Genomic DNA, 22,779 nt, shown 5'->3' on the forward strand with positions numbered 1-22,779 from the left:
ACAGAACGACACAAGTGCAGATGGATGTGCGATCAAAGTTGCATAGAGCAAGGATGGTTTTGTGAAGAGATACATGTTATAATGCAGTACTCCACCTGAAAAAGGCATGAAGCCAAGCCATTTATATATCCACACACATCATCATAATGGAAGAAAGCAAACTACTTGTTAACAGCTCTGTAGCGGTTTTACTGTTGCATTAGTAATGATCGTTGGATCATATATCGTATGCATTTGTAAATAGTTTTGTTATTAATTACTTTGATGATATTCATAATAAAAATATAGGTGAGTATATTGAGTATTTATATATTTTTTTAATATATTATAGAATAAATTGTTATGTGCTAGTTTATTAAATTAGAAAAAAAAATATTCATCATTTAAAATAGTTTATGATCTAACTTACTAGATTTAATTTCTTTACTTGTTGTTGAAAGAGTTATTTTTAATAAAAATTAAAAAAACACTGGTGTTGAAAATATTATTTAAAAAGATGCAACAATATATTACAAAAAAGATAGCAAATATGCATTCGAAGCAAACAAAAAAAAACGTTAAATAATTCATTACAAATGTTCATTAAGTCTATTCTATGATCTAAAATGAAGTCAAAAAAGAGTTCAATGGGCTAAGTCAATAAAGGGTTAAAAATATTCAAATCTATTAGTTTGGACTTTTGCGTAACATTAAAGTCATATCTAAAGCTACATAATAATTTTGGATATGATTATTTATGTTGGATGTTTTTCATTATCATATATAGCAAGGGGTGAGAAATAGTTTTAAACTATTATTTTATTTATTTTTATTATTCATAAATCTTATTTTAATTAGTTTGGGTTTTTTTAAAATTGGGTACAAGTTTGACCCATTAGCATTAAGATTTTTATTTTTAAGAGTATAAATATTATTTGTAATGATAAAATATTAAGACTTGATAATATTATTGTTATTGAACCTATTTCATTTGTGTGAGAGATATTCCTAAATTTTTTAGTTATTTAACGAACTAAACTGACTTATCAAAGATTAATTAGTTTTATGGTGTTTTTCTTATACTTTTCATTCACAAATTAGTATTTGTAAGGTGAAGATTTTTATTCCAATAATATTGGTGTTTTGTAATAAGTTTTTATTGTATCACTCCTATCAAATCTATTTCAACTTTTCAAGATTTGTTATCAATTTTTTTATGGTTTATATGTCTATGTGATTATGAGATTTGCATTACCTTTTTTTTAATTAGAAAGTAGCCATCTTTTTTTTTAATAAAAAAATTATGAGATTCACAAACTAAGTGAAGGTAAAGATAACTTGGGAGGTATGTTTTGAACTCAAGACCTCTACAAACTGAAGTAGGTTAAGCAATAAGAATTTCTTGTGTGGAGATATTGCTATATTTTTACAAGCAACTAAGTACTGTTTTTTTATATATAATTTTGTAATTTAGTCCTTGTTTTGAAAACCAGAGTTGATTGTATTTTTTTTTTCCTTGAAATTTAGACCAAAGGACTTGAATATTTTTTCACTAAAAGATAAAATAATAGTTTACTTAGTTTTTATCTTTGTGCAAAGGAACGAAAATCGGACGCATCAGAGAGGGGAAAGTGATAATCAACATTGATAGGCAGCCAGCCTAACAACGAATTCAGCACGGGGGATGGTGGTGGAGATGATGGTAATTGACTATATTCGACGGAACCAACAAGAATGGTATCTAGCTAGCTACTAAAGCACTGTAATGGAGACTTGCCTAAAATAGATGGTGCGCAGAATGCTCCAAATTCAGCTGATGAAATAGCCCACTTAGCAAGAGATTGAGTTCAGAGAAAGAAAAACAATTACAAGAAATGAAGACACGTGATTCGAATTCAGTGTATAAGCATGGTATTATCCTTTCAAGGACATCCAGCGAAACTGAGTGAAACTATACGTTTCCCTCTTTATCATTTTCTTATGTACAAGCGCAAGAAGCAACTATTCACAAGGAGATTGGAATGAGAACTATACTCCAACTCTCACTGAAACAACTACGTATCAGAACAATTTGTCTTTCCTAGTTTTGATCTTTCGCCTCGTTTATGGGAGCTAACACAAAATGATTGCCGATGAGAGATGGAGGTCATTCCTATGAATCAAGGTGTAAAACTCTAGATATATGACAAAAATCTAGAGTTTAAATTGGCCAAGTTGTTATGGCCGGAAAATTCTGATAGTTTTTGCAACCTGAAGCCTACAAAATGGACACCTGGAAACAGCGGATGAGCATCTGCGACAAAGTACATGACCACATGGAACTATCGTCATGTCAACTTCATTGGTCAAACACACCCGGCAAAGCCATGCCGCTTTCGCTGTATCAGCTTCTTTTGCTGCCACATCAGCCTTTTCCTGCAATGTCCCGTATCAAGAATTTATCAACATGAAATTTTCATTATATATCTTGCCAGGTGAAACTGTCAGTTGAGTTTTCAGAAGAAACAATTTTGTTGTGAAATTTAAACTCCAAACCAGAACTGATTTCTATAGATACAATGACACTGCATAGTCACAGTGAGTTTTGAAATTGCATGTCACAAACCTGCTCGAGCAAAAGTGCGGCCTGAGACTCTTTCAATTGTTCTTGCAGAGTTAATGTTCTTTTTAAAAGAGATTGCTTTTCCACGTCCACGCTGATCCCTGCTTCAGAAAGCATCTCATGAACCGCTTGAACAAGTTCTGCAGGTGACACTCGGTGGAGCTCTTTGCCACCCTGCAGCTGACATTAAAAAAGTATCTTCAGCTAACTACTTGAATAGATCCAGCTAATACAATTGACCAATGCTCAAAATCATTACCAATGGTTTCCATAACAGCATTACCTTGCTAAGTATCAATGATAATTAGTTTTGAACAATCAAAATAACATGCTGTCCTTTGCCAAACATTTTAAATCGAAGGAAAATTTGACCATTAATCATTTGAAGATGCTTTCTTTCAATTTTACAGGCACAAAATCCTCAAAGACAAAAATGACCACCTTTCCTCATCTCCCCTATACTCCCTACCTTCACTAAACTCAGGAAGGGAAAGAATAATTCCTGCTTATAATGAACTAGGAAAGTCAATAAAATACTATATTAGTCTGGCAACCTGACAAGACTCGAAAAATCTAAATGAGCCTTGAATGGGAATTGAAATCGACAAATGCAACATGAGTATAACATTAATGTATCTGAAAAATCTAAATGAGCCTTGAATGGGAATTGAAATCGACTACATGCAACATGAGTATAACATTAATGTATCCATAAAATTCCAACAACAATAAGATTAGTATGATATCTCGTGCAACCAATGAAAAATCTAAGGTCAAGAAGTTGAATGCCCGCACCTGAGAAGACCTTGTTCTGCCTGTTCCAGAACTTTCCGGCACATCATTGGCATTCCTCTTATCAACTACTGTATGACTATCATCTGGTAAAGTTGATGAGGAAGTAGCCTCATTTCCCATTGATATGCCTTTAAACGAGAATACTTGTGAAGAAAGAAGAGGCTCTACAACCCCTGGTGCAGTTTCCACCTTGAATCTGTAGAGTGCTTGGCCAGCTGATGGTCTAACATCCTCTGGAACTCTACCATACTTCAACTTTTCTCCATTTTGAGACCGCCATGCCACTAACTCTCCTCTATAAAATGGTCTTAATGGATGAAGTTGCACTTGAAGAGCATCGGGAGGAAGTAGTTCCTTGCCTACCAGTTTATTACTTGTGGGTTCCATGTCTCTCTTGTCAGAAGAAAGTTTCAGAATATTGAGAATTGCACTTTCTGAGCCTTCAGGACATAAAAATAGGGTTCCTATAGGTAATGGGGTAGGGGAGCCTAAGACCTCGCTTACAACAATTGCAACAACATCAAGTACAGATACATAAGTAGGTGGTTCAGCAACAAAAATAGAAGTCCTTGATCGGTTCATAAAGTAAAGAGTACGATGCTTGGATCCATTCTCCCAATCTGGAATAATAGAATCCTTAGCTACACGAGTGACATCCAAAGACTTTGGAAGGAGCATAAAATGAGTTTGGAGGATTTTAACAAACTGCAGCTTTTCAGCAACAGATTCCAGTAACGTTCGTAATGTTTCCAAAGGTACAGTATTTCTTGCAGGGAAGTAATTAGCTATGCTATTTACAAGAGTCCATACAGCACCCTGAAATGATCTGCTCAACAGTTTCTCTCTGATGAATGCCACAGAGACGGATCCAATATATTCCATTGTATGCAAATCATCTTCTTTATCAAGTTCCTGCAAACAGAAACAGATCTTGCCAAGTAAATATGGAAGTTATCATCGGAGATGTATAAAACTGAACTGCAAACAAATTCAAAAGAAACTTTCAGAAAATCAAGTAATTTACCTCTATTACAACATCTGATAGCTTTCTGATGCCCAAAACTATACAAATTCTCTCAGGAAGATCTCCATGAACAAATCTTAACCTGGAAGTGTCAATATATTTGACATATCGGGAACCATAAGAATCAATATATACACATGATTTTGCATGGACCAGTCTACATCCATCATCTGGGACTATTGCATCTAATGTCCAGTTTTTCCAATCAGACATGTTTCCCTCAACAGTCGAGTCACAGAGAAAAAACAAAATTTCCATCACAGCACGGAGTTCATTTGGGTTTAAACGCTGATATCCACAAGTCTTTTGGAGATCTGTTAGAAGATTCTTTGCAGCAGCAACTGAAAGCATGTCCTGAAGTCCCACTTCCTTGAGAATTTTCACAAAGGGAAGATACGAAGTAGGAAGTTCAAACGCAAATGGTGACAGATTAATTGTCAGACGCACAAAAAGAGAGTTTGCTGTGACCAAGCGTGTTCCATTGGCAGCAGGCAGAAATGCCACTCTCTGCAAGTTTTCTCTATCTGCATAAACATAAATAAAAGATAAGGAGAGAGGTACTATCCATTTGGATGATCCTACCACTGGTATTTCATTTAACAACTAATGGTATGTCTATAAATTGTAGAAATTTTGATGCAGCACGATCAAAAGTAATAGCTTAATTCTTGCTAAAGAAGAATAATTTAGAAATCATATAAAAGTGGGTACTATCCATTTGGATGATCCTACCACTGGTAGATGGAAAACTGACAAATAAGCCATAGTTCATCATGAAACTTAATAAACAAGTTATTACCACAGACAGTAACCAAGAATCATTTGCTGAATGGTAAGGAGCATTTTTTTACCTTCAAAAGAAAAAAGGTTATACTTATTTTCATGTTAATCCTAACTTTTCAAAAGAATTCCAAAAAAAATATCATTTATGTAAAGGATAGGGACCATGTATGAGGAAGTTAAATAGCAGGAGTAACAGTGGAGTACCTGAAGAAGAGAGGGAACTCCAAACCTTATCCAGGTACTTCAACACTTCACAAGAAGCTTCATCAACTGTCATCATGCCTGAAGAAGTTGGCCAGTGAGCAAGAGTGTCTTCACCTCCATTTCTTCCAATCACCTGAGATGCATCCATGTTAGCTACATCTACACTGGCATGAACTAGCACTCTTGGAAAAACATAGAAGAACAATATGATCTATTACCTGCAAATGCTTTAGGACAGTAGAAAAGGCTGGAGGGCTCCTCAGCTGGAGCCCTCCCCATGAGTACTCAGGTGGCACAAAATTTTGTCTAGAGATGATGGGAGAAGAACTCCAAGCCAAAGGCCAATCTTTTGACACAATAGCTTCACTATATGAAGCAAGCACTTTCTTGCCACCAACATTAGGAAATCCTAGTTCAGCCGGCACACAAGCAATCTTGCCAAGTTGATTACAGAAGCTGTTGCCATAAAGGACAGCAAAGTTTGAGAGCACGGCTTCAACAACAGATCCTGCTAATGTCCATATCTCCATAGTAACCTTATCGCAGCTGTGACTTACGTTGGTCCCGAAATCATCAAAATCCCCTGAAGATTTCATGCACTCACTTCCAAGGAAATCTACTCTTTTAGCGCATTCAAGTATTACATCTGCTTCTGTTGCAGTTTGAAGACCAGTTTTTCTTAAAATGCGAAGCCACCCATCAGTACTAAACCTTTCTCCAGGAAATTTCTTTCTCTCACCAGAGAACACAGATGTTAATAGAGCATCACCAGGATCAAACAGATCCTTGGGCCTCGAGCGATCTAGGGAAAATTCATCTGCATTCCTAACAAACTTGGTGTCCTTCAAAACTTCTAGTAAAGAAGAATCTGCTTGGAGGTCTTGCCAATTTGTGTAAAGATATATTAATATATCCTCCTGTTCGGACTGAGGTTTGCCTTCAAAATCCGGCAGTCCGAACCTCATCAAAATCTGTTGATCATGCAATTCAGGAACCCCAAGAGCCCGTAATAATGAACACTCAATTGAATCTGTTGAATACGAGAGACAACGCTCATCAGATGGCTTAAGGAATGAGCTAGAAGAGATCATACAGTGATCTTGGGCATGCAATCGTGTATAGGATCCCACAACTGTTTTATATATAGGCAAACCACACAGTACTTCAAGTTCTTCAGCTCTGTACGTAGAACCATTATAAAGGAAATCCTGAGCAAAAAAAGTAACAAGTTTATCACTATCTGAAGCTGAAAATGATGCAAGTTCAGGGAAATAGCCAGCATGTTTTGCTGCAACAAGCTTGGAAGCAACCACTTCTCCCAAGGACTGACTAGATGCAGGGAGACAATTGCATGAAACAGCACAGTCTATGAAAGCAGTGTCAAAAATAGGTACGTTGCACTGGTTCAACAGTGACAACAGCCAAGGATACCTATTTTTGGCAACTTCAAAAGCAGCAATGTAAGACTGGACTGATTCAGATTCAGATTCAGGGGTATGATTTGTGGACAATCCAGTCATATCACTTCCTGTGCTACCTGCATCCACAACACTATTTCCAGATGATGTTTGTTTAATGGGAGGAACGAAGACCAGATGACGCTCCTTTACACGGCATAAGATGGGCCTCCCAAGAAAAGCAGGAATTAGAGGCCAATCAGAAAAGAGTGAGAGGTCTCCCGAAGACGCACCAAAACACTTCCAAAACAACCTTAACCATTCATGAGAAGGACCCCCTTCACCACCAGAACTCGAAGTACTCTCCCATGAAAACCATGGAACCATATTTGACCCCGTTACATTATTCACCCAGTTCTCATGAAAAAGTAATTTCATATGACTTGCCAGTAAGTGGAGAGAGAAACTCTTCAGTCTTAATAATGTTTGTATGGCATTTCTTGAGAATATATCAAACAGTAAAGATCTATCCAGTACTTTTGGATGGATGAACTTTGCTGCCAAAGACATCATCAACGCCTGTTGATCCTTGTTCCCAAACCAAAGCTCAGTTACCCCGAACCTAGTTAAATGATTAGTTGCAGTTGGGCACGGTAACCCTTTAAGCTCAGCAGCTATTGATAGAATCTTTGGATCTACATTTGCACCAATGCCATCTAAAATGGCATTCCGCTGAATTAAAGGCCCTCCAGCCCTACCAATATCTTCAACAACTCCCCGGCCAAAATCAAATAAAGCCTTCCCCAAACTTGTCACCATTTCAAGAGCATCTCCTGAACTGTCTGCACTCTGAGCAGATGAGCCATGAAAACCCCGTAGATTAGGCAATGATGATGAAGCAAAACTACTGCTTGCTTCACTACTTGCTCTATGCATGGTACTGGAGTTGAGAGAGTTCAGTGTTGCATCATCTCTATCAAAACCAGATGATCCTGGAAACTCGATATCAGATAAGCAGTACTCAAGAACATCCACGTAGGTATCAACTGATCGAAGAACAATAGAAGTTGATGACATCTTAAGAAGATCCCTAACCATTTTAGGTTTTATTTCTCGAACTGTAACCCCCACTGCCTGAATTTCTGTCACCAACTCCCATGGTACAGAAAACACTGGATAATGTTCCTTCACAAAGCCACACACAGTAGCTGGAAGTAAACTACCACCCACACCATTCCCAGGCTGTGAAAGAAACATACCCTCTCCACTCTTAACCAGGTTTCCTGTGTACAGCTGCCACAAAGGAAGATCAGCAACCCGAGCATAGAATGGCCTTATTACTTCTTCAATCAGGCATCCCCAATCTGCTTTAGGCACTTCTGTCGATACTAAGGCTTCTCCAGGTTGATTAACCATCGCAAGCCCAGTAGACCTTGGCCAGAAGGAATATATTAGATCGCCATATGCCTTCAAAGACAAAGAAACTGCACAACCTGCACTTGATTCAATAGCTGAAGTCAAAGGATCTTTTCTTATTTTTTGCATTTCCACCACCATTTCAATGTAGGAATCACGAACACAAGACATCAATTCTTTGTTCCAAGCTTCAATCAACTGATCTCCAGCGTCAACCTGTGCTTCTGAAGCTACCTTCTTCTGGTACTTAAAGAGAGAACGACCACTATTATGACGCACAAGGAAACATCCAAGGACAGTGACAGGTAGTGCTATACTGCCAGATAAAGGAAGAGGGGACATGACAGAGCTCTTTGGATATAGATCACCAGGACATCCATCTCTTGAAATATGTGCTGCAACTCCCGCAACGGGAGTCAAGTTGTATGCAAGATATCGCCTAAGTGAAACAATGCAAAACAACAATCAGGTTTCAGTCCAACAGATTTCATTTTATATAACTTAGGCAAAAGGCAGGAGGGGAGGGGGGCAGAGACTATGCTCCAGCTGATAATGATGAAATTACTATGTGTTAATGGATAAGATTGCCAAAAGAAAATTTCTACCTTTGCAGAAGTTCCAGGAAATATCCAAATTAAATTAAAAAGACATGAAACAAATTTATATAAAACGATGCTTCGATTTTCACCTTTGATTTTCAAATGCAGCAGTTGATCAAAAACGAAAGTGTCAGAAGAATTTTGCACCTAGCATACCTATCAAGAGCCATATTTCTTGTTTGCCCGGAACCCAGGCTAAGCACAACAAGCCATCGATCAACAACTGTAGCAGATCCTTGGTATAAACTGACATCTATCACATGCAGTTTAACCGCAGCATTTGAGCTACTAAATAACCTTGATAATTGAAATTTCCTCCACTTCTTTTCCGAAAATGGATTCCTCATGGTAGCAGATGATAAATCAACAGAAACTGAATAGTCCTGGCAAGGTTTGGCACGGCCTTCATCCCATGTGTAGAGAGAAACCTAAAAAAATGTATCCAGTGTTTCTATATGTCAATTTAGGGTTTACTGGGAAAAATATTAACAAAATGGAAAAAAAGAAAATTAAATCTATATAACAAAAATTGCAGATTTAATTTTATACAATCAAAATTACAAAGCAGCTACAATTTCCTTCAATCTCTGAATAATTACAGGAGTGCATTTATGTTTAAATGTTATTGCACCTAAGGTTGTAAAGACAACTGCCAATTCCCACGTCAGGTGAACTGTGAAGGCAATGATTGGTAATCCAACATGGGTAGGGTCTTCCCCATTTCGTTCTGATCCGACTGCTTTGGGCAGCTCTTCACTGTTGGATCTCACCAATACAGCCATTTGAGCAGGGTCCCGCAAACTTTGGAGAAAAAAACCAGACAAGCCTACGCTTAGTAAGTAAGCTTGAGCCACGTGAAAGGTTGCTTTTCTAATGAAGACAGTGATTGGTAATCCAACAAGGATATCGGAAGAAAACTCTCACTAAGCAAATGATGATGACAATTGCAAGTATATCATAACATTCATAGATTACCATCTCTTAACTCAACCAAACAAGGATCCAGTTTCAGAACATGATATCTTCTGATACCTCTCAGTATCCAAACGAAGATCATTTTCAGAACATGATAAATTTTCATGGATGCCAATGTTTATCTACAAGCCCCAAATGGGGTAAACCAATGATCAGAGACGATACCAAATCAATATTCCAGTTGACGATTACTTGTGATTCAATTGTCTTGCTTCACCTGTATGATTTAATTGATTTCTTAAGTAAATAATTGCATGATGTATGAGCTCCTTGAGCAAAAACTAAATGTCCCTGCAATTCCGCCTTCTCCATACATGGCAGAAGGTTACATAATATGATCCAAAGACAAGGAAATGGTTGATATAAATCATGATTCATTATTGAATACAAAAGAAAAAAGAACAATTAAAAATATTTCCACAGTAAAGTTCGCAACTAACCACTGAAAGCACACGAAATCATAACTGGCTAAACTAAAATTAATACCTCCAAAACTGACTTTAAGAAAATAAGTGTTCTGGATGCGTGCTCCATAAATCGATCACATATTTGCTTTACTCTCTTCAATCCCAGTTCAAGTCCATCCCTAAGGCATTCTGATGATAGAGGCATGCGGATAATGGTAGAATCTAATGATGACCATGGCATGCCTTCACCAATTAACATAGGTTTAAATTGATCACAAAAACGCTCGGTCAAATTAGTACCTGGTACCACATGAAGACACAAAGTCAAAATAGAATCTTGCTTGCTTCACATTTCTCTTCCTAAAAGTGGTATGTGCTTGAAATCAAATTTAAAACATAAGGAAACATCTTAAAAAGGATAAAGCAGGGTTGGGGACATCCATAAGCAAAGCAGTAAAAAACACTAATCAACCTAGCCTACTCTGTGAATAAAAAAAATACCTGCCAAAGAAAACATTTTTGCAGCTGGAGCATGACTTGAAGGGGCACCAAGTGCCAGACCACAAGGATCAAACATGTAAAAGTAGCCCCCAGAAATAATGGACAGAAGATTAGATATAAAGTAACAGCTAAGAAGTCCCAGCCCATAATTAACTGTATCACCCCGAAGTCTCCATGGAGGGAGAAGCTGGAGGCTGCCTACTTCCTCTCTATTCAAGCTGACGCCTTCCAAAATGGCAACTAGAGCAGGCCCTTGAAATTCACCTGCACAAACCACAATTCTGAAACCAATCCTCCGAGCAATGCTCCAATGCACAACAATAATAAGCCTAGACAAAAATTCAGGCAATATAAAAACAAAACTGGTGGACAGTTTGGAGATGTATTTGCTCATGTATTAGTAATGGGCTAGATTTGTTAAATTGGGGAATTTACAGTTCTAACTTCAAAATGTGTATAATGTTTACGTTTGGATATGGCAGGAAAATAATGACTCTGCCTGATAAATCAATGAATTGGAGAGATCAGGCTTCATATTTTTGGAGACAGGCTAAAGATTGAGATTTAAGTTCTGTTTGCATGGTTGAATGTGCTTCTTTCTTTCTTTCCTTCTTTCTTTCTTTTTGTTTTTCTTTGCATGTTTTAGTTATTGGAGAAAATGCTAGTGTCTAGAAATATATAAATTGTTTTGGGTTTGTAGATGGTGCTTTATGTAAGAGATGAAGAATATGCAAAAGTTGAGGTTTACAAAGGCAAAATGATGCGATGAGTTTGAAGGCTGATTAGTGTGGGAAAAGGAGGGAACTCGACAGAAGCCAGGTTGCCTTGAGCAATAACTCAAGGCACCATGGTGATAAGATTTGGGGAAAGTGAAGACGAATGAAGAGCCCATAAGTGAAGAAAGCAAACACATACCAAGCAACCATGTCTTCAAAACCCCAAGCAATTTGAAAAAATATTATGATACCGCCGCTGCTTATTCAACAATAACTCATAATGAAACTTCAAATCAAAACTCACAAACTAGTGAGGACTCAAACCAACAAAACCATGTAAGGTTGCCTTCAAAGTTCAATGAACTTGTGGGATTTCTAGAAGAAATTCTTTAATATGTGATAAAATTTTCTTTGAATAATACAGATGATGCAGCAAAGAGTTCCGAGGATGTTCAAGAACACGTACCTAAATTGTGCTGCAGCAAAGAGTTCCGAGGATGTTCCCTCTTGTCAAAGATCAAGTGTAGCTTTTTAGCTTTGCAGCAATCTGCCACCTCAAGAAGATCAAACAACAAGAAATCATTGTTTCCATACAATGCTAAAAGTTCATTTAATTTAGCGAAGTCCATGCATGGCAGATCTTTAGTCATATCATCATCTACCAAAGAGAGGCATCGAAGTGATTTCACCCCTAGTCTGTTTGCCAGATCATTGCTGATGCTTGGATGTACAAAATGCTTCTCAATCAGAGTGTTGTTTTCTATCCATGGTGCATCATTGTAAACAAGATCCCCAGCACACATCAGAACTCCGGAAGAATCTGGAATCAGCAATGCTGAATTAGAAGCCTCAAACATTGGCTTGTCTGAGAAACAGTCTGCGACAGCTTCAAGGACACGATGGACAAAACTTAGCTGATCAGTTGATAGGGGAAAGCCTTTCACATTATTTTGTAAGCGCTGCAGCACATGAAAGTAATCCCAAATATCAAAACTGAGTCTCACACCTAATCCCAAGAGCAATTCTCTAAAATCTGATATCTCTGATGGGACAACATACAAATATGGGGTAAATTTAACTGGTGAATCAAATGCAAGTACGTCTGGGGGTACAAAGTCATCACCGATCCAAACCCAAGAAACACCGCTAAGAGCTGATTTCATCAGTGTGAAATCATCAGTACCAACATATTCTTGTAATCTGGAATAAAGTGCCAGAATTCCACTCTGCACTGCATCATTAAAATCAGGTCCTATAGAAGACCCCAGCTTAAGCTGCTCATAGGACTTGGATAGCTCAGTCAATTGCATAGTTAAAACATTTATGCCAGGACAATCCATCCAACCAAGTTTGTGTTGTAGATACAGGGAGTCGCAATCACCATCTAGTACATGCATTGTGCAGGACACTACCCACATTTGAGATTTAGGTCTCACGTTGCTCGGTGATGCTACTTGGCTATTAGAATTTAACCATGGTAATCCTTGTAGAGGTGGATGAACACAAACAGGGCACCAAGATATGGCCTTCATTTCAGACCAGAATTCTTCTTCTGTTTTATCATCACTCAAGTTGGCTAAGAAATAGTCAATCTCCAGGTCATCTATAAACTGATCCTTATCTCTCCCAGGAGAGTCAAGATACGCAAGATCACTGTTCCAATCGCTGCTATTCTGACATAAAACAGTTTTCTGCAATTCATTGCGGTTGCATTCTCCCTCCTCAGCCAAGAGCTTATGTGCAAGAGCATCCAAAAGGGCAACCAACTTCCTTCCATAACTCACTGTTTCCGAGTCCCTAGATTCATGCAACATTGAAACCGATCTAGCACAATCAAGAAAACCAGTAAAACCCAGATTCTTTTTAAGTCCAAGTTTAACTAGGGTCTCCAGTGTTTCAGGATCTGAGAATTCATTAGAAGGAAAAAATGCTTCTCTATGAAGCACCTTTCGTAGATGGGGAATACGAGGATCATAAAGCCTGCAAAAAACATTGAAGAAAAACAAAACTATCGTATGGTAAAAATTAAGCTGCAAGTAGAGGAGATAGAATTGCTAGTTTATTAAGCTACTATTCTGCAAAAATTAGCCCAAAACTTTAAGCTTTTCTTTGGATAAAAATATGATTTGAGAAAAAGTAGCGATACTTATAATGACAACAGCTCATACAGCAAGCAAGAGCCAGTTATAAATTACAAGCGAGCCAATTGTACTATACTGTTGTTAGGAGTGATATAATCAATATATAATGCATAAAATGGGGAAAGAAATAAATCAGTGACATAATATGAATAGTTTGATCATCAAAAAGCCTCCTTAAGATATTAACAACTTGTACTCATAGATAAATGAATATAAATCTCATATCGGTGATTGGAAAAATACATACCTTGATGGCTGTTGCCATGATCCATTGGCTGCCAAAACAAAAGGTGTCATGGAAAGTGCAGATTTGATGGAAATATCATCTTCAATCAAAAGCTTCACATCATGTAGAATAGCTGTAAGAGCCCCCTGACATGAGATAAATTCTGACATTCGATTGAGTACATAAACTTTGTAAAATTCCACTCTTGAAGGCTCTTTGATCTCTAAATACCTTCTTAGAATAATTCTCTCTCTCTCAGAATCAGCACGAACAAAATCATCATCCAAGAGATCATCCCGAACAGCATCTGGTTTAAGCCATTGGTTAGGTTTGCACAGACTAACAAGTTTTCTACTTTTGTATGCCTCGAACATAGGAAGATGTTTAATGATTTCAATATGGATGTCAGTCATGCTCTCTTCAGAGAACCACTTGGACTGGAGAACAAAACTCCGTAATTCATGCAGCTCCCCTTCTGATGCATCACTAAAAAGCCCCTCAATGTTCTCTGGTTTACCGGCAAGTGCCAGAAATGCATTTAAGATGCCTGCTGCTGTTGGGGGCTGTACAAAATTTTCCAGCTTTGGATGTTCTATTGTTAAGTCATGCCTCAAGAAGAGACATCCTACTTTTAATAACAAAGACAACATGTTCTCACTCCACCCATCATCTTTGACCACCTTTGAATTTGGAACTAACTGCAAAAGAATATTGTCTCCAACTGGCAATATTGGCCACTTTGCAAATATTAAGAGGTCATCACAACATGAATTCAGATAGCTCCACAACAATCTCATCCATTCTAAACTCGGGTGGCCCTGATGACCAGGAGTCCAAACAACCTTACTAGAGAGCTGCCATTCTGCTGGAAGTAATTTCAAAAACAGTTTCTCAAGCAAACTGCAAGACAAAAAAGAAATATTTGACTTCTTGCTCTCAGCTAAATCACATAACTTTCCGAAAACAGCTTCTGGAATTTCAAGATCCACAAGTTGGTGGGGAACTGAATCCTTGAGGAGACCATATTCACCCCCCCGGGCAATATAAATTCTTTCACCAGTCCCATTCTTTTCAAATGTAGCAAATGAACCATCAGATAGAGGTAATAGTGGTAAGCCATACAAAATATCAACCTGCACAGGAACTTGTAAATCAAGTAAACAATATTCAAGGGTCACAATCATGCCACCTCTGTCCTTGAATCCACGTCTCCGCCGAATCAGCAGAGTCATTAAAAACTGAGGGGTCAGAAATTTCAATGATGAGCAGGCCTCCATGAATTGCTCTACAAGTGGCTGGGAAACACTCACCAGAGGTAGACCAGCATCTGATAATGCTTCTACAAGCTCATGTACCTTATGAAATGTAAAATCAGGAAACAGTGCTTGTTTGGCTGATATCCACTGGCCTTCTCTAGCTTTAGTAAACAATACACGAAGACCAGATTCAGCAATAAAATTGTATAGCTTCCGCACCATTGATGCCCAAGGTTCCAATCCTGTTTCCATTGGCCAAAATGAAAAAAATAAATCACATGGGCCAATCTCTGATGCAATTTTTTCTAGCAAGTAACCATAAGCAGGGGCAGCAACATCTTCAAGAAGGTAAATATTCCAGTCTGATCTTTTTTTTCCACCCCCTGCCATGTCATTACCAAACCAGATGTCCCTCCTGTTGGATGACAATGCAAAGTAGGAATTAATATGAGCTGGAAGACCAGTACTGATAGGAAGTGGCAGAAAGCAGAAGGCACGGCCTTCAAAATTCTTCCTATTTTCAATGGAAGTTGTAGAAACTTGAAACGTTTCAGAAGTACAAGCACCCTCAATGTTTGAGATGTCACTTAATTCCCCATCCACCACCTTGACAGAGTGTATATAAGCAGCAACAGAAGCCCAGGGAATTGATTCATGAGAATCATTAGCAACTGCAGAGAAGCTCTTAGCACGAACACTGCCTAAGCATTCACCAGTTATCCAGCAATGAGAAATGACACCAGATGAATTTTTCTCTGTCACCACAATCTTCTGACATTTGTGGGGCAGATTTTTATCCACAGACTTGCTCAATATTTTCAGCAACTGATCTTTATCCAGTCCACTATACTGACTTCCATTGACAAAGCTAAACATGTTATTCACAGCACCTGGTTCCATTTCAGGCTCAGTTATGCAATTTCGTTGCACACGATGTAGGAGTTGCATTTCAGAACCATTCCCTTCCTTCACAAAAAGGGAGATATTTTTCACATTGCGTAGAAAAAGCAAAGCATCAGAAACAACCCCAGAGAAAGAAGCAAAGAGGGACATGACATCTTCTGGTGTATATCCTTCTTTCTTTATCAGACTACGCCTAGCAACAGTAGAGCTCCTAAGGGGGAAACGGAAGAGGGTGCCTGGAAATGGATGCTGCAAATCACATCCAAAGTGTAGAAATGGAGAAAACTGATCTGGAAATTGTTCCAAGATCTTTCTCCCAGTGAACTTAATTCGTAAACCAGGGTGTGAAGGAGAAATGCCAGGTAAATTACAGGCATGAGGATCAAACATAACAACATTTTCCCCAGAAACAAATGTTGGAATATCTGTAAAGTGATAGACACAATTAAATCCAAGTCCAAATCGTCCAATTGCAAAAGGTTTTTCTAGTTTGCTTTCTTGACCAATACGCGAGATTGCATAAAGATCTTGTGAACTGAACACTGAGTTGTTGAAACAATACAATGCAGGACCTTGCCAATCAGCCATTTCAGGAGACAGAACAGATGAAGAACCATACTGAGTTTTATCCAAAAGAAATATCACCTCAGAAGCTCCAGCGTCCTCAGCATTCTGAACCAGCTCGAAAAGAATCCCAGGTCCATCAGCATACATCTCAAGTATATGTTTAAGTCTTGTTGTTAACGCCTCATGCTGTCCAAAGGCTTCAGCAGCACCAGATAAACTCAAGTTCATTGAATCAGAACTCTCTGCAAGCAAGATCCTACGAAGTGAGCACACACCGAGCTTCTCAGCTACTTCATTAGAGATGTTCCCATGGACAAATTTATGAACTGCTCTCTTTGCATGTAAGGCCACAGTAGATGCACCACCAAATGAACTGTCAGAATTATCTGAGCCAAGCAACCAGGGGGCATCGTTATAAACTAGATCTGTGGCAGGGAATAGTCTTCCTGAAACATCTGGTAAATAGATCTTGACTTGTTCATGAAACTGGACTTCAGCCAGATGCTGAACAATCAGTATGGCTGCCCTAATTTCCTGTGTATCCAGAGGAGAGGAACCTTTTCTCATAGCCATTCTGCCCAAAATATTTGCATAATCCATGGGCTTAAAATATTCTCGAATGTTGAGCTCCAAAAATAATTCTTTGAAAACAGCCAGATCCATGGGTATAACACGTATATAAGGAGCCAAGTGAAGAGGACCATCGAGAACAACCTCATCTGCAGTAGCAAAACCATCTCCCACCCATATCCAACGAGATCCTTCTAGAACAGCCTTCACAATATCCATCTCATCCGAACCAATCAAGCTTGTCATTATTGAGTATATTTTTGGCATTTCCAAGGCTAATTCCTGCCGGAGCACCTGATCATTCACAATCTCATTGTTCTTTCCAAGCTCTAGTAACTGGGCAGCAATTGCACTGCCTCCAGGTGGAGATAACCATCCGAGATTGTATGATAATGCAGTGGAAGAGCATTCTCCATCCAGTATCCTCATGCTAGCTGAAACAAGCCATAAGTCTGCCTGTAATCTTACAAGCTTTGGAGGAGCAACCATGGATCTCACAATAGGCCATGGTAAAGTTTTGAACGGAGCAGTAACCATTACTGGACACCAACAAATCATCCGCAGATCATTCCAGAACTTTTCAAGGTCAGATTTCAAGCCACGAGGCCTAAATGCAGTTGCAGCTCGTGAAAAAATTCTGTTCACAGTTCTGTCATCATCATTTAATTGGTTGGGAAGCCACTTCATTGCATTTACTTCCAAGTAGGATAGAAGCACTTTGCCTCTAGAATGTGCTTTTTGCTGATCCTCATGCATTAGTCGTTCCACTTGTCGAGCACTTTCTATTACTGTCTCAGGAGAAGCAGTTGTTCTGAGACCCAAACCATGTAGCATGTCCAAAATGTTAGGTTCTTGGAAAGCACCACAAGGGAAACTATCAGATTCTTCTAATAAATCCCATAACTCTTCATTACGAGGATCATATAGCACTGAAGGATGCTTCAGAGTACCACTAAATGTTGGCACAAATTCCAAATTTCTCAAACATTCCCTGAAAGATGCATCCTCAACGCAAAGCTGTGGCAAATTTTGCAGAACAGAAAGCATGGTTCTGTCTCGAACTTCAGGTTGCAAGATTCTAACATTATTGAACACCTGCTGCCGGTAGAAGGGTGCCTTCCCCATTTTCTCAACTCCATAATACCTTAACAAAATATCTTCTTCAATATTTGAGGAGCTTGCAATAAACTCATGGCCCAAAAAATTATCAGGAACTTCTAAAGGAGGTAAGTACTTTTGAGGATTTTCTAAATCAGAGAAAATGGCACCTTCAACAGGTCCTTCACCATGAACTCTATAAATGGGAAGCCTCCTACAATTCCTTATGATGAATCCATCAATGCAATCTCCCATGTACCACTTTGGAGCAAGAAGAAACCCACGAAGCTCATCTCTGTCTTCGGGGCTCAAATTGTCAAATGAAGTTCGTGCTATGCCACCAGCTGAAGACACAACATCAAAAATTGATTCCACTACCCCTGCACAATCAGCATCACACACATAAAGCGACAAATCTGGATGTTCAACTCCATAAGCAGGATTGAGTATCTTGCATTCAATCTTAACAAGGATGTCTCGGATAAAAACAGGAAGTTTATCTGCATTAATTAGTTTCGACTGTCTAGAAGGCCTGTACAGATGTCCAGTTGTGGATGGCAAGATTGGCCAATCTCCAAACAAGGATAATTTTTCACAATGATTTCGGAGATATTGCCAAAACAGCTCAAGCCATGATGATGTTGGATGATCGTGAGAAGACTCTGGGTTCCACAAAACCTTGCTTTTATATCTCCAAGAGGCTGGTAAGAAATTAGGGAAAAACTTGAGAAAATACTGAATGCTGAATATAGCAAGATTTGATTTTGATGACTTTGCAATGGCGGAAAGTCTGTGAAGCAAGTTAGGAGGAATATCACGATCAATTATTTTATCGGAAATTCGTTCAAGTAGCATGCACTCTAAATCACTGCAAATGAAAAACAAGCTCCCTTTAGAAGCTTCAGACAGTAACCCAAAGTCACCATTTGCCAAAGGAAGCAGTGGCAAATTGCTTGCATTCTTACCAACATCAGCGTCAATTAAGTCTTCGAGACAATATTCCAACAATACAAGCCTGTAAGACTTGTTCAACGACCCAACAATCTTGCACTGCCTAAGAAAATCGCGCACTGTATCAGGAGTAACCACTTTCTGCTGAAAAGCTGAAGCATATTTCAGAATCATATTAAACAAGACATTGGGCAAACGGACAACAGGCATTCCTAGCTGCAGAAGGGCCTCACCAAGTTCCTTGCTTTTAGGGAACTCTTCATCATGAAGGAAGGCTTCAACAGGAGTCACCCACTGTCCTCCTTCAACATCTGAATGCAAAACTGGTGCATCACCAATTCTCTTGTATATATGCTCAACTAAAATGCTCCATGGCTCCTCAAAAGGACCAGTGGGCCATAGAGAGTAGTAAGAATCAGTCGATCCTAGTAATTGTTGCACACCAAGCAGCAAATATCTAAAAGCAGGAGCCACGACATCTTCTAAAAGAAGCCTATTCCAGATGGAACGAATTTTACCACTTCTGTCCATGTCAGCTCCATACCAAATGCCACGACGGTTTGAAGAAACCTCAAAATATCCATTAACTTGCACATTCAATCCAGTTCTTACAGGGAGTGGAAGAAAACAGAATGCCTGACCCAGCTTCAGCTCATCATTCTATTAAAAATTACATTACAACAAAATAAGATTTTGATATTGTGAAGGAGAGGCCTAAAAAGGAAGACAGTGAAGCATTCAATCAAATAAAGCATCATGTCAGCTTTCCTTAAGAATAACTCATCAATGGAAGAAAAAATGGCAAACAAACAAGGAGAGAAAACAAAAGGAAAAAAGAATACAGACCATTCAGTTTCCTATCCAATTCATGAGATATCATAAAGGGAAAAAATTTAACGGCTCAACTTAACAAGACTTAGTCCCAGCTCACAGAGTCCATTAATTGAATTCATCCACAGTTCTAACATGCAGCAATATTCTCCGTTAAGTAATTTATTCTCGTACCTGAGCTTAACTAGTTTCATCTCTAAATCTAAACACACAAAAAGAATATCTACAGCTGTTACTATACTAAAAACAGAAAATTGAACTAAAAAAAAAGTAAGTTAAAAGTCTAACTAAAAAAAATAACATTGTCTTCAAACGCAAAGAAACTTGAAAACTATGAATTCATAGATAATATGAAACTTACATCAGACAAACCATCAGTCAAGCAAGCAGCAACAGACGCCCACGGCAACAAATGAATATCATAATCTTTCGATGCAGTAGCTGCAAATTCTCCAATCCTGCTCTTCGCTGACCCCATACTTTGAACAACATAAAACCTATCACTCCTCTTCTTCACTTCACTCCCGCCATCACCAACAACCTCCTCACTCTCAAACTCCACTAAATACCCATCCTTCATCACGTCCCCCTGTCCACCACCGTCCATTTCCTTGGACATTCTCATAATTGCCTTCCGATGCCACACAACCTCATCACTCAGATTCCCAACACGACATGAATACAATTTCCTCTGCCCCACATCTCCCTCGTCCCAAACAAACATTTCAACACTCAAAACATTCTTTAAAAACAACAACGAAAACACCCCTTCTTTATACAACTGTTCGAACATCAAAACCACATCATTTTCGACATACGACTGCCTTGACAACTTGCTTTCTTTCGCTTGATTCGAATCCCGCAACGGGAACCGAAACAACGAACCCGAAAACCGATTCTCCATATCACAACCAAAGACGACATAAGGCTCAAACTGATCTCTATAAAATGACATCGCTTTAGTGCTTACAAAATCAATACGTTTACCAGGATTGGAAGAATTAACATTGGGCAAATGAACACCTTGAGGATCAAACATGACAATGTAATTCCCACTGACAAAGGAGGGCAAATCGGTCAAATGATAGACAGAATTGAAACCAACACCAAACCGGCCCGTCTTAGTAGCTTGATTGTGCTTAACACTACCTCCGATACGCGAAATCGAAGTGAAATCCTCTTCGGTGAAGACGGCGTCATTGTAGGAGAGGAGGGCCGGGCCTTGGAATGCAGAGAGAGAAGGAGAGAGGAGTGAGGTGGTAGAGTGGCGGCGCCGGTCGAGGCAGAGACGGACCACGGTAGCGCCGGCATCGTCGGCGTTTTGGATTAGTTCTTTGAGGACTGTGGTGCCTTCGGGGTAGTTTAAGAGGACTTCTCGGATACGGCGTGTTAAGTCGACTTTTTGACCGAAGTCCTCTAGAAGGATCGAGGAAGGTGAAGATTCCGGTGACTGAAAGGACATTTTGGTGGTGGTGGTGGTGGTGGTGGTTAGGTTTTTCTCGTGAAAATTAGTCCATGACTTTTGAGAATTTTGGGGGTTTTGGTTTTTCTTCCTTTCACGTCAAGGTAGTGACTTTGATGATTCATTCCAAGGGAAAAAGGAAGGACAAGGGTGGAACCTGCAGTCGTCGTTGTTTTTTTAACTGTTATTGTACGTTCAACTTCATGTTAACCTATACGGTCACCAAGCTCAAGTAGCTTGACCCGCTCTCCGCTCTGGATAAATAAATAAATAAATAACCCAAAAAACAATTTACAGCATTATCATTTATCAGGGTGTGTTTTATATTAAAAAAATGATAATTATAAAAGATGTTATGTGGTTTACTATTTTTCACAATGCACACATTTTTTTTAGAAATTATAATTTGCATTATGAAGTTTATATATCCATAACAGTTTCTATTTTCAAGTTAAAGTGCTAAGAAATTCAACAAAAATATTGAATTATTTACAGGATTAGTATTTAATGACTTAAGATACTTTAAAAATTAAATATTGCAATTTCATCACTAAACTAAAAAATCCCTAGTTACCGTTACTAACTGTTAATCTTCTTTTTTCATTTTTAATATCCAGCAAACCGACAATACATTATTGAAGCTATTTTTTTTTTATTTGTTGTTTCTTGTGAGAAATTTTAATTTGTTTGAGAGTATGATTGAAATTAATTTTTAAAATATTTTTTATTTAAAAATATATTAAAATAATATTTTTTATTTTTAAAAAACTATTTTTAATATCAGTGTATTAAAATAATTTAAAAACATCAAAAAATATTAATTTAAAATTAAAATTAATTTTTTTCTGAAATACTTCTAAAATATAAAAACAAAAAAGGTTTTTTTTTTTTGATGGGCAAGAAACTCAGTCAACCACTTTAACATTTCTTGGTGGAGGGCTGAAGAAACCCAGCATGAGCTTGAATAGTTTGACAAGGATAAGTTAATGATAAAAAACTTATTTTTTGATTTAGGGTTTCATTACTGTGTTTGAAGCATTGGTTTTGCGAGTTTTAGGTTTGGATTTGAGAAAGTTATGGGGTTTTGGTTTTGTTGATGCAAACCAACTTTCTTTGTGAGGAGATTTGTTCTCAATAAAATTGTGTTTCTGTGGTCAACTCTTGGATTCCTAAACAATGTTGGCATTGTTAAATTAGTCATAAAATATGGTGACGGCACAAAATTAGAATGTGTATTTATTTTGAGTTTTTTCGTTCGTATTGCTCTCTCAAAAATTATGTATTATTTAAAACTAAACCCTCTTCTTGGGTGTATATAAAGGTCATTTATTATTTAAAGATATATTCTCTTAAAAACTTCAGTGAAACCCGCACCA

The 22,779-nt window shown here is 38.1% G+C and overlaps 1 protein-coding gene across 2 annotated transcripts; it reads right to left on the reverse strand.

Moving 5' to 3' along the window:
• Positions 1-1,847: 1,847 nt before the first annotated feature.
• Positions 1,848-21,584, reverse strand: LOC105123955 (Zinc finger, C3HC4 type (RING finger) family protein). Of its 2 annotated transcripts, none has more exons than XM_011023753.1 (12): positions 20,303-21,584; positions 13,787-19,770; positions 11,865-13,378; positions 10,683-10,946; positions 10,261-10,481; positions 8,956-9,227; positions 5,606-8,639; positions 5,388-5,520; positions 4,401-4,924; positions 3,377-4,288; positions 2,585-2,755; positions 1,848-2,394 (listed from the first exon to the last, which is right to left on the reverse strand). In XM_011023753.1, exons 1-12 carry the CDS (start codon positions 21,401-21,403, stop codon positions 2,197-2,199), a joined length of 14,328 nt encoding a protein of 4,775 aa, XP_011022055.1. In that variant the 5' UTR covers positions 21,404-21,584; the 3' UTR covers positions 1,848-2,196. The 2 variants fall into 2 exon arrangements, with proteins under 2 accessions (XP_011022055.1, XP_011022054.1); XM_011023752.1 differs by having other exon boundaries at positions 2,585-2,761.
• Between the last annotated feature and the right edge of the window lie 1,195 nt (positions 21,585-22,779).

The sequence above is a fragment of the Populus euphratica genome, unplaced genomic scaffold, assembly GCF_000495115.2.
Source record: "Populus euphratica unplaced genomic scaffold, PopEup_1.0 scaffold12.1, whole genome shotgun sequence".
Classification (NCBI taxonomy): domain Eukaryota; kingdom Viridiplantae; phylum Streptophyta; class Magnoliopsida; order Malpighiales; family Salicaceae; genus Populus; species Populus euphratica.